Below are 12,585 nucleotides of genomic sequence, written 5' to 3' on the forward strand. Positions count from 1 at the left end.
GGCAAAAAGAGTCTCCCTGCTCCCAAGAAGCTCACAGTCTAATGGGGAAGACAACAAACAGGTACAAACAAATTATATACAGGATAAATAGGTGGAAAAAAAATCAAAAAGGGAAGGCACTAGAATTAAAGGGGATTGAGAAAGCCTTCCTGTAGGAGGTGAGATTTTAGTTGGGACTTTGAAGATGAGGAGAGGGATAGCATTCCAGGCCTGGGAGACAGCCAGAGAAAATACTGGGAGCCCAGAGATGCAGTGTCTTGTTTGTGGAATAGCCAGGAGGATAGTGTCACTGGATCAAAATGTACATGTTGGAGAGAGTAAGGTGTAAGACTGGAAAGATAGGAGGGGGCTAGGTCATGAAGGGCTTTGAATGTCAAAGAGAGCATTTTGTATTTGATTCTGGAGGCAACAGGAAGCCACTGGAGTTTATTGATTATGGGGCCTACGCCCTTGAGGATGGAGAGGAGGGAAGAAATTAGCTCTCTTTGTGGTGGCAAAGAACTAGAAATTTCTCTGATGCCTATCAATTGAGGAATGGCTAAACAAATTGTGGTATATGATTGTGATGGAATACTACTGTGCTATAAGAAATGATGAGCTTGATGATCTTAGAAAGACACAGATAAATTTGTGTGAAATAATGAAGAGTGAAATGAGCAGAGCCAAGGAAATATTGTATGCAGTAATAGTGATATCACAGCTTAGAGCAACTGAGTCATTTTGACTATTATAAATATCCAAATTAACTACAAAGGACCTATGAAGGAAGATGTTATCTGAATCCAGAGAAAGAATTGACAAATAGAAGTATATATAGAATGATTTTACATATATATTTACATATACAGATACATACATATTTGTGTCTAATGGTATGCATCTCTAGGTTGGGGACAGGCACAGAAGAAAGAAAAGGAAAAAGAAGAGTTACACAATAACTTTGTTATATATTTAAAAGAATTAGCAAATTGTACGTAACAGATTTGCAGTTTCATGTAGTTACAGTATAGTATAGTATATTATATAGTTGTAACATAGCATAGTATAACATACTGTTCTAGTATGTTATAGAAATGTTTGTTTTATTTCTTAAGTTCAGAATAAATAAATACAATTTTTATAAAGAGATTAAAAAGGATAGTTTAGCTAATACATCATATGATAATGTGGTCCCAAAAAGATCTAGATCGCAGTCTAAAGTAATGATCCGAATCTAATAAGGTAAAATTTGTAGTATGGATAAATGGAAAGCTGTACATGAGTTTAAAAAATATTGATTTCATAAGTACAAGATAAGGGAGGCATGGTTAGAAAGCAGTTATTCTGAAAAAGATCTGGATTGACCTCCTGGGTCCCTTAGCCTTCTAAGGTTCTTCCATTCAGTGCCCAAATGTATGCAGCCTAGCCGTGCAATTCTGTCCCAGGTTCTGCAATCTCAGGCTGTTTAGTTGACCAAAGTAGAGCTATTATCTAGGGCAGGGGTTCTTAACCTATTTTGTGTCATGGACCCCTTCGGTAGTGAATCCTATGAATAATGTTTTTAAAGGCATGAAATAAAATACATAGGATTACAGCAAAGTGGCACAGTAGATAGAGTGCTGGGCCAGGAGTCAGAAGGACCTGAGTTCAAATCTAGCCTTAGACACTTACTAGCTGTGTGACCCTGAGCTAAGTGTTAAGTGACTTTGCTCAGGGTCACACAGCTGGTATGTCATTTAACCTTTGTTTGCTTTAGTTTTCTCAACAGTAAAATGGGGGATAATAATAGTACCTTCTTCCCAAGGTAGTTGTGAGGATCAAATGAAATGACATTTGTAAAATGCTTAGCATAATGCCTGGCACATAATAGACACTTAATGACTGCTTATTTGGGCAGTTAGGTGGCATAGTGGATAGACCACTGGGCTTGGAATCAGGAAGACTCATCTTCCTGGATTTAAATTTGGCCTCAGACACTTACTAGCTGTGTGACCCTGGGCAAATCACTTCACCCTGTTTGCCTCAGTTTCTTCATCTGTAAAGTGAGCTGGAGAAGAAATGGCAAACCACTCCAGTATCTTTGCCAACAAAACCCCAAAATGGGGTCATGTAGAGTCAGACATGACTAAAATGACCAAACAACAAAATAAATGTTTGATTCCTTCCTTCCTTCCTTCCTTCCTTCTTTCCTTTCTTCCTTGCTTCCTTTCCTTCCTTCCTTTTTTCCTTCCTTCCTTCCTCCCTCCCTTCCTTCTTCCCTCCTTATCTATAAAGAAGCCAATTACATTGAAATAAAGATGTAAATTTTTTTCAACTTCATGGACCCCTCTGAAATCTATCCATGAACTCAGGAGGACTGTGGACCCCTGATTAAGAACTTGTGATCTAGGTAATATAATAGAAAGAGAAGTAATATAAGAATTAGGAGATCTGGTTTCTACTCTTATTTTCATCACTAACTTTTTTTATGACCTTAATTATAGGCTATTAACCTGTCTAGGCCTCAGTTTCCCCACCTGCAAAATAGGGATAATAACACCTTCTCTACCTATCTTACAAGAGGGTCTGAGAATTAAATAATGGATGGGAAGGCCCTTTGGAAAGTATAAAAAGCAATGGATGTTATTTATATATACATATGTGTTTGTGTATTATTACATGTGTCACAAGGTATCATTATTATTTTATTATTACTATAATTACAATGATTATTGCTGTTTGGTTCCTGAAAATCAGCAGGATTGGGGGCCTACCTCCCATGTCTGTCTGTCTGTCTTACCTGTCACTCCCTGCAGGTTCTCATCTGGAACCTGGATATCGGGGAGCCAGTGAAAATGATCGACTGCCACACAGATGTGATCCTATGCATGTCCTTCAATACAGATGGCAGCCTGCTCTCCACCACTTGCAAGGACAAAAAGCTGAGGGTGATCGAGCCCCGTTCTGGCCGAGTGCTCCAGGTACTGAGCTCTACCTAACTCAAAATGATCTCTGTGACTTCTGGATGGTGTGGGGCGGGAAGGAGGGAGAGAAAGGTGAATTCTGACTGGTCTTTCCCTACTCTCCTTCCCCCTACCCTTCCATTGACTTAACACTCTTGTCCTCTAGGTGGCTGGGGCAGATCTAACTGATGGGATCTCCTCCAAGTCATTCTGGGTTAGCATATGTCTAATTGGTCAGTAGTTCCAGGTGTGGGATGTAGGCACTAGTGTGCCTCTAGTTCGGTCACACACACACACACACACACACACACACACACACACACACACACCCCTTCACTCCTTCATCACCCTAAACAGAATTTCTCTGGCCTAATTCTTGGGGCTTAGTATAGACACTGCCTTCAGAGGCCAGCTTCCTTCCTCACAGGCTGCAGTATTTTTGGCAGACTTTATCCACTCAATCAGGAAATATCTGTGGAGAACCTACTAGCTGGTTAGGCTCGACACAAGAACCTTCTCATGCTCTATAGGCAGTATCTGGGGTGGCCAGGGTCATCCCCAAGGATGTGGGCTGGGGCAGATGCCCCTTAGCCTCTTCCCACCACCTCTAAAAATAAAGGAGAGGGAGATGTATATGTTTAATCCCTAAGTCCTAATGTGTTACTCTATCATGACATTGAGATAATCTTGTGTTCTCAGAGGGATGCAGAGGAATGCAAACCCCTAGTCAGTCCTACCATTTTCGAAAGGCCCTCAACTGGCCAACCATGTTGTTCTTATAGAGGCTTATCATTGGGCTGATCCTAGAGTGATAGATACTTGGACCAAAACAACTTAGTCTACCAGTCAACCAGCAATTATTTAGTACCTACGATGTGCCAGGTCAGCCTTAGAAGGGTTGTATTTTTTCTTGGTGGAGGGCACAACCACACTGAGGTAACCACAGATCTTAGAAATATTTAAGTATCAATAGGATAAAACAAATATCACAAAGGGAAAAGCAGTCGGGAAGGGCTTTCTGAGGCTCAGTTTCCTCATCTGTAAAATGAGGGGTTCAGTAGAAAGAGCCCAGATTGGAGCAAGAGGACCTGGCATTGAAGCTTAGCTTTGGCATTAACTTCCTGTGTGACCCTGGGCAAGTCATTTAATTTCTCTAGGCCTCAGTTTCCTCATCTGTAAATGGGTTTGATTAGACAGCCTCTGAGGTCCCTGACAGCTGTAAAGTTACTATCTTATGATCTTAGGAAACATGGAGCTCCAAAGAGGAGTAGAGATGGGATGGGAAGGGTAGGATCTATCCTACCCACTTTGCATGGTTACTTGGTTGGAGGAGAGCACGATGGGCTAATTACACGATGACACTGCCTCCTCCTCCTTCACCCACCCACCCAGCCTGCTGCTACAGCCACTAGCACAGTAGGGGTGGAGGTCCAATGGCTCTTAGTGGGTAACTCAGCCTGCCTTAGGCTTTCTCTTCATCTCCCTGCTCCTCCCCTCCCCTTCAGGAAGCCAGCTGTAAGAACCACAGAGTAAACCGGGTGGTATTCCTTGGCAACATGAAGCGACTCCTCACAACAGGCGTTTCCAGGTGGAACACCAGGCAAATTGCCCTCTGGGACCAGGTCAGTGGGTATCCTTTGGGCCTCTGGGTTCTTCCTCCTATTTCTCTACCTTGTCTGGACAGAGGAACAGAGGAATGGAGTACATGGCTCAGAATCGGGACTTCTGGGTTCTGGGTGCTTTTGAGTTTCTGATGAAGTGTTGGACAGTCTGGAATAAACTGGGCCTCAGTTATCACTTCTGTGAAATGGGTACCACATGGTATGGGAAGTCCAAGGAATGATCAGATCTCAAAGGATCAATAATCCAATGCTGGCTGAATAATTCAATTCTCAAATTATGTACAGTAGCCCAATGAGGAAAGAGGTGTGGATAATATGAAATGGTAAATAATAAAAAAAAGTGGCTTGATTTTATAATGCAATTATAGACCCACACCCAGACCTTCCTACTGATGACCTCTTTACTTGGCCCAAACTGGGGCCTACTTATACAGTGGAGACAGGAGATTGAATAATCCAAGGTGATAGGATGTAGCTAGCCCAGAAACTCCCTTGGGGATAGCAAATGGAAGTGAGCACATCTCTATTTTATCCAGAGCTTACATGCTTACTCCAAAACATGGTCCTCTTATCTCTTCACAGAAACAAGAATCCCTCTTCAAGGTTTAAAGTCATGTAGTGATATCTCTAACTTGTTCTGATGGTTGACCTCATGAAGGCTTGAAGGATCTGGGGAAGCTTGCATCCTCTGTCCCTCATTTCCTGGAGGGTCAGTAGGGATCAACCAGTCTGAGCCTTGGTTTCAAGTCTGACAGCTTGCCCAGGATGGACCCGAGATGGATAAGAGAAGGATAAGATGGATAAGATGGATAAGAGATAGTGTGGTATAGAGGAAAGAAAGGGTGGGATTGAGTAGATCAGGATCTGCCACTAACTCACCTTGAGACCTTCAGCAGGACAATTCACCTCTCTGGGCCTCAGTTTCCTCATCTGTCAAATGAGGAAGTTGGACAAGATGATTGCTATAGTACTTTTCAGTACTAAATTCTTTGATTCTGTCATACAGGAAGGGAAGGGATAGGGAACAAAAAAGGAGAAAAAGGAAATGGAAGAAGAGTAAGGAACAGGAAAATTTAACAGATTTAGGCAAAAGGAAATGTTGGAGATGATTTGCAATGCAGTGTTGGCCCATTTACCAAGCATCTACGAGAAATCAGCCAGTAGACCTAGGGAAAATCAGACTGGAAAGAACCTTGAGTAATATCCTGGTGTAATCTTCTGCTTTCGGACAGGTAAAGTCCTATTTCCATTTTACAGTGAAAAGCTCATCAGCATGTTGACCATGGGCGATGAACTTGGAGGCCACAGCTCCTCTCAAAGACCATCTACTGGGTCATAGATGGGTTTAGATTTTTATTGGAAGGAGTGTCCATACCAATGAAATCAGAGATCCTTGAAGTGTTATTGTAAGCACAGAAAAGGCAGCTGAGGCTCTGAGTGGCTAAATTACATCCCCAGGGTCATAGAGCTCATTAATGATTTCATAGAGTACAGTAGAATATTTAAGAGCACAGAGACCTTACAGGTCATCTAGCCCATGCCTCTCATTAGAAGGACAGAGGACATCTTTCTCTCAGTGCAGTATTTTTCACTACACTTTTCATGCTCTTGAAGACACCCTGCACATTTCTGTCTGCTCACATGTAGCACTGCCACCCACAAACACCCTCTTATCATTGGGTCCTGGAGGCAAGTAGAGCAGGCTCTGAGTGTGCTATGGATTTCTCAGAGACTTGTTGAGATCTAGGAAGCAGGAAAACTTGGTGAGGATGACAGAGGCTGAGGACAGGGTGGTTTAGGGTGACTCAGAAGAACACAATGGAATCTAGTGTAGTAGAAAGAGGGCCAGTACAGGTGCCAAGAGACCTGAATTCTAGGGCTTGCTATGCCATTAACTGGAATATTGTAGCATTTTAAGGTGTACAAAGTGCTCTACATACATTTTCTCATTTGAGCCTCATGATAACTCTGGAATGATTTTGTCCTCATTTTATAGATGAGGGTCAGTAAGTGTAAGTTAGACAGCTAGTAAGTGTCCAAGGGAGTATTTGAGGCCTGGTCTCTCTCAACTGCAAGCTCAGCACTTCTTCTTTAAACACTGCTCACTAATTAGCTGTATGACCTTGGGCCATTCACCCAAAGTCATATGGGTTTCGGTTGCCCCATAAGCCAAATGAGGGAATCAGATTAGATGATGGCATTCTATGATGTGAGCAAGGTAAGAGTCAATTCAAGTGTAGATTTGTATAGGACAGTTTGCTCTCTGTACCCTAGCACAGGAAAGGTGGGCAACAGCATTGGATTCTATAGCATTTCAAGTTTGCCATATCCTCTAGGAAGCCTTTCTTCCCTGATTGACCTATAGTTAATGACCTTCCTCCTTGGACCTCCCATAGCATTTTGTTTTGAACCTTTCTAATGGACTTTTTATATAATATTGTGTGTTAGTTACTTCTGTTTGTCTCTTTTCTCCCTCCTGAACTGTAAGCTCTTTGAAGGCAGGGGATATGCCTTATCCAAATTCTGTATTTTCCTTAATACCTAACTTGATATGATATGTTGATATGATATTGCATGCAGAAATGTTTGTCAGATAGATGGATGGATGGGTGAATAGATATATGGATTTATGGACAGATGCATAGATATCTAGGGCACCAGCTAATGCTGCCTCCTTCTATACAGGAGGACCTAGCCATGCCTCTCATCGAAGAAGAGATTGATGGCCTTTCTGGACTCCTGTTTCCCTTCTATGATGCTGACACACACATGCTGTATTTGGCAGGAAAGGTAATATCTGTTGAGAGCCACAATAGGTGAGGTACACTTAATCTTCTGAGGGGACTGAAGGCCACATTGCCTGCTTCTAAGCAGGTACTTCCTCATGAGTGCAAGCCCTCCCCCACAGTGAATTTTGTCTTCAGTATTTTACCCATCTCCTTTTAAAGTGTTGACCCCTAACTTCTCCCACCCCCACCTTTGTTCTTTGATAAACTCATTCATATTAAGTTATTCCTCAAGGGAAAGGACATTATTTGAAAGAGGACTTGCCTGGAAGGGCAATGTTTAACTCAAAGGAATTTTCTAGAAGGAGAAGAATTCAGATGGCAGAGAAAGACTTAGGAAGTATTTTTAGTCTAGGTAGCTCCTCAGTCACAACCTCAATGGCATCCTCACCTGGAGAGGGCAATAGTTACCCCAAAGGAAGTAGCATTTCAAGAAGTAGGATTTCAGGCACTGTGATAAACTAGTAAACAGGAGAGACTTAGGAGCAAAGGGGCCTTCCCAGGGCTTTCAAGCCACACCTTTTAGGTGAACTCCCATTATGCCTATATATAAAATCTCCAAATGGTTCTGTCTAAGCTGCAGCCCCCAATCTGAGTTCTAGGTGCTGAAAAAGGGAGAATATTTGCTTTCCCCTACACCTTGAAGTGTCCTGAGCTCACTCAAAGTTATAAATAGATCAATTCACCTGGCTCCTTCTCTTCCTCCAAAGGACTAGAACCAGGAGTGGGCTGGTACCAGCTCAAACCAGTTCTGAAGAAATGATTGTTAAATTTTAAATGTGAGTATTTATAATCCAGAGGTTCCAAAAGTGGACAATACTGCTCCTGGAGGGCACTGGAATGATCCAGGGGGCAGTCGTAGCTTCAGGTGCAATTGTGGGGGGAAGGATTTAAGTAAAAATAAGGGAGCGGTGGAAGCATAAGGAAAGAAGAGAAGAAAATTTTGAAAAAACATTCATACATGTTTCATCTGTTGTGTATGAAAGATAAAGTCATAGTGATTACATTATTTTCCAAACAAACACACAAAATGCAAATTATAACTAATCAATGGTCAAGTCTGCTGACAGGTCTTAACAAGCAAGTGTTGACAGGCAAGCAAGTTGCACAATATTGGAAAGTCCAGCATGCATCAGCAGGAATATGTGTGTGTAATGACTTGTTTATAATACAATATTATATGGTTACATGAAGCAATGTTGCATCATCAAAATTTCAATGCAGGAAAAAACCCACAAATTCACAATAAATTGTGAAATTTAAGATGTGTCATTTTAAAAGAAATATAATATATTTTTTGAAATGATGCAAATTTAAAAAATGTTAAAAGGTTAAAGAAAGTAGGTTCCAGGAGGGTGCTGAGTACTTTTTTTTTTAAAAGGGAAGGCAGTCCAAATAAATTTGGGAACCTCTGATTTATACCTTGGAAATTGGCAAATAAAAACCAAGTAAACAAACAAAAAAAGAGGGCCTGATTTATTCTTTTGCTGGTAGTCTATACTTAAGAAAGGGATAGAAAAAAATAATGCAGATTAAACTTATAGTATGTTGTGTGTAATTTTTTTTTCTGGGATCCAGTTGTTAAATATTTACCAGCATACCACTTCCTAGAACCCAGGAAGAAACAAATCCTGGGAGAAGATAGGTGATGAACATAGGCATAAATTTAATTCCAGCTGCGTTTTCATGGTAGGACTGTGAGACAGGAAAGGTTGGGGCCCTTTCTCTTCACTGTCATTTACAAAGGATTAAGGGAGACTTTGGGTCTTTAGGGCTGGGAGGCAGGGCAAGACATACTAACTTCCTGGCCTTGGTACTCAGAGAGTGGGAGACATTCTGATTGGTGGTTCTCTGTTAGTATACCTGGGGTTCGTCTTCAGCAAACCAAAGGGGAGTGGGTTCCTTCTTTGAGAGATAAAGGAGAAGGATGTAGGATTTGAAGCCATGTGCTCTGACTCCAGATGTCAGAAGGGCATGGCTTCATTTAGGTTCTTTCAATTCAAGGTCCTATGCTGGGTACTGAGGGAGAATAGTACATGATCCCTGCCTTCAGAGACTTTCCAGTCTAGCTGGAGAAATGACACCTAAAAAGGCAAATAATGCATGATTCAAGTAAAAACAATTATAGAATTATTCCAAAGTATTGCGTGGCCAGTTTCCAAGTGAGTGGTACAGAACTGTTCAAACCATTCGGCCTGGGGAGGAGGGCACACCCCCTCTTATCATCCCCTGGGTGATCTCTAGATTTGCAGAGCTCAGCAACGACTGAGGGCAGAGGATCAGAGACAGGATTTCTCTGGCTGGGCTACCTTGGAGCAGAGGATATTCAGGATGTCCTGAGCCCCACTGTCTCTTCCCCCACCCCTGTCCTAAAGGAGGTCATCAAATTATTAGCAATTTGGAGGTACCTTCATCTGAGCAGGTTTTTCCTATTCTTGGGGAATTAGAGCATCTACACACTCAGGTATTCCCATCACTTGTTTTTCCCCACAAAAAGCCAATGGGAAGAATTCCTGCATTCCCCAGGAACATGCCCCTTCATCTTTGAAGGATGGGGCCAACTCTTGGAAAATTATTTGTTTTTAAGAGTCTCTGACATCTCAATTCTTCTCCCTTTCCCTCTTCACTGTGCTCTAGAACCCTCACCCCCAGCACCATCTCCACATTTTCTCCCCTATTCCTCAGCCAAATCCTAATCTCAGAAAAGGATTTAAAACTCCCTCTCACTGAGGTACAACTCACTAATGACAGTTGGAGGATTACTCTTTCCATAGGATCATAAAGTTGGAATTGAAAAAGACCTCAGAGGCCATTTATTCCAGCCCTGTCGTTGTACTTATAAACTGGGGCCCAGAGAGTGGATCCAATGACTTAACCCAAGGTCATGCAGGTAGCAAGTAGGAGAATTAAGATTCCAACCCAGGGGCTCTGATTCCAAGTCCAGCATTTTCTCAACTCATGCTTCCTGGGGATGGATTGGGGGTGCTTGTACTTTTAGCAGGGAGCAAAGTTTTAAGCTGAAAGGATAAAGTCCTAAGAATTGATTCAGAGTCTTGGGGGTGTAGTATATTCTAAGTCTCACTAGGACTTCCAAGTGCCTCAGAAGTCACTTAAATATATTCACCTATATCTGGGCCTACCCCGGGGGGTGGGAGGTGAAGAGTGGGGAGCAGGGAGAGGGGAGGGAGGATCCAGTTCTAGCTATTAGCAAAGCAGCAGATGTCTTCGGGTTCCCCAAATTCAATTTGTTCTTTAAATTCCCTGCAGCCAGTGGTCTAGAATGACCTAAAGTCCTCCCCTGCCTCACCCCACACTTTTCATTCCGGCATCTTCAGCCTGTTTAGGGGGAAATGGGAATTTCAAACCTTCCTCTAACCCGTCTGATGTGAACATGGAACCTGTTCTCCTTCTTCCTCCCCCTCTCCACTCCTCATTCTTGTTCTTGCCTTGCAGGGGGACGGGAACATCAGATACTACGAGATTGGGTCAGAGAAGCCATATCTGAGTTACCTCATGGAGTTTCGCTCCCCAGCCCCACAGAAAGGTCTGGGTAAGGGCTTCCAGAGTGGATCCCACCCCCTTCTCAAGATCACACAAAATAAAGAGCCAAAGAAGGAACCAGTCCAGGGGCACCTCACTAGGCAACTCTCATTGTATATTCAGAGACTTGGGGACTGGACCTGTGATTTCATTGGGATAGGGGACTTCCAGGGGAGGAAACCACTTCTACCAATGTAGGCTGGCACCTTCATCTCCACAACTTACCATTTTAAAGAGCTGCCGAGAATACTCAAGAGGTTTGAGATTTTTGTCCAGGGCCACATAACTAGCATTTATCGGAGATGAGACTTAAACCTAGTCCTTTCTAGCCCCTGGGCTAGCTCTTTGTATAGGAGAAGGTGCTAGGGAGAGAGGGAAGTTGGGAAATCCTTCCAAAGTCTTTATTTAAGCAAATTAATCAAAACAATACACACCATGTAGCACTTTGTATTATAGGATTTAGAACTGGAAAGGATTCTTTAGTTTTACTCCCTAATTTTACAGGGGAGGAAATAGAAGGTGAATTGACCTGTCCAAAGTCATAACAAGTCACAAGTCACAGAGATGAGATTCAAACCCAGGGCCTCAGAGGCCAACTCTAGTGTTCTTCTCACTGCGGCTCATTAGGGGAATGCATTGACACATAAAGTGAGCTCACCTAAGGCTCGTCTCACTCTGGCCTGGGCTGGTTTATTATTTCACTTAAGTTCCCACTATTGAGCCTTCTGTATCAAGAACATATTTATAGGACCAATGGACTCTTCCCTGGGAGTTGGTTTGCCTTTCACTGGTTAGTGTTGGAGTCCCATGAATTTTGCTAGGGAATTAAAAAAAAAAAACTTTTGTTGGGTAGCCTAAACATATGGACAGTATCCAGGGCCCTCTCTTTGTATATGTCTCCTCTCTTGTTCCCTACCTCCTCTGCTTCTCTTTTCTCTGTCTCCCTCCTCTCTTTTACAAGTATTCCTCTTCTCTCTTTCTCACTCCCCACAGTCCTATATACACAAACACACACACACACACACACACACACATACACACACATGACAACAACAACAGCTAGCTAGCATTTATATAGAGCTTAATATGTGCTAGAAGACACTGTGTTAAACACTTTACAAATATGTCATTTGATCCTCAAAACACTCCTGGCAGGTAGGTGCTATTATGATTCCCATTTTACAGTTGAGAAAACTGAGGCCAATAGAGGGTAAGTGATTTGCCCAAGGTCACAAAGCTAGTATTTGAGGCTGGATTTGAACTCAGGTCTTCCTAACTCCAGGTCCAGTGCTCTCTGTGCTGAGCCATCAGAGAGCAATGGGAAAGATTCGTGGACTTGTGTTAAGAGTAAAAGGACCTCTACAATGTGACTTTTTCACTTCTTTTTTCTGTCCACAGAGCCTGGGGGATAGCCCTCCAAGTCTGCAGATCTTTGGAGAAGTTCATTCATTCGTTCATTCATTCATTCATTCATATATCCAAACATCCATCCTTCCATTCATAAAACATTAATTAAGTGCTTTCTATGTGCAGGGCACAGGAGAAAATAAAGGTTTAAGTAAGACATTGTCCTGACTCTTAAGAAGCTTACAATCTAGTAAAGAGTTTACTTTGAGAAGGTGAGAGCCACTACAGCTTTGCTACTAACTGGCTGTGTGACTGGAGTTAAGTTCATTAGCCTCTCTGCACCTCAGTTTCCTCATCTGTTAAACTAGG

General features: G+C 42.4%; 1 protein-coding gene across 6 annotated transcripts in view; it reads left to right on the forward strand.

Moving 5' to 3' along the window:
- Positions 1 to 12,585, forward strand: part of CORO2B (coronin 2B) — a 235,057-nt gene that overhangs the window by 210,306 nt on the left and 12,166 nt on the right. For all 6 annotated transcript variants that reach the window (XM_027852095.1, XM_027852100.1, XM_027852096.1 and 3 more), the window contains 4 exons: positions 2,775 to 2,939; positions 4,427 to 4,543; positions 7,229 to 7,333; positions 10,783 to 10,879. In XM_027852095.1, the coding sequence (XP_027707896.1) occupies positions 2,775 to 2,939; positions 4,427 to 4,543; positions 7,229 to 7,333; positions 10,783 to 10,879 (484 nt within the window). The remainder of the gene's footprint in view (positions 1 to 2,774; positions 2,940 to 4,426; positions 4,544 to 7,228; positions 7,334 to 10,782; positions 10,880 to 12,585) is intronic.

Source organism: Vombatus ursinus, unplaced genomic scaffold (genome assembly GCF_900497805.2).
Source record: "Vombatus ursinus unplaced genomic scaffold, bare-nosed wombat genome assembly UNPS02009205.1, whole genome shotgun sequence".
Taxonomy (NCBI): domain Eukaryota; kingdom Metazoa; phylum Chordata; class Mammalia; order Diprotodontia; family Vombatidae; genus Vombatus; species Vombatus ursinus.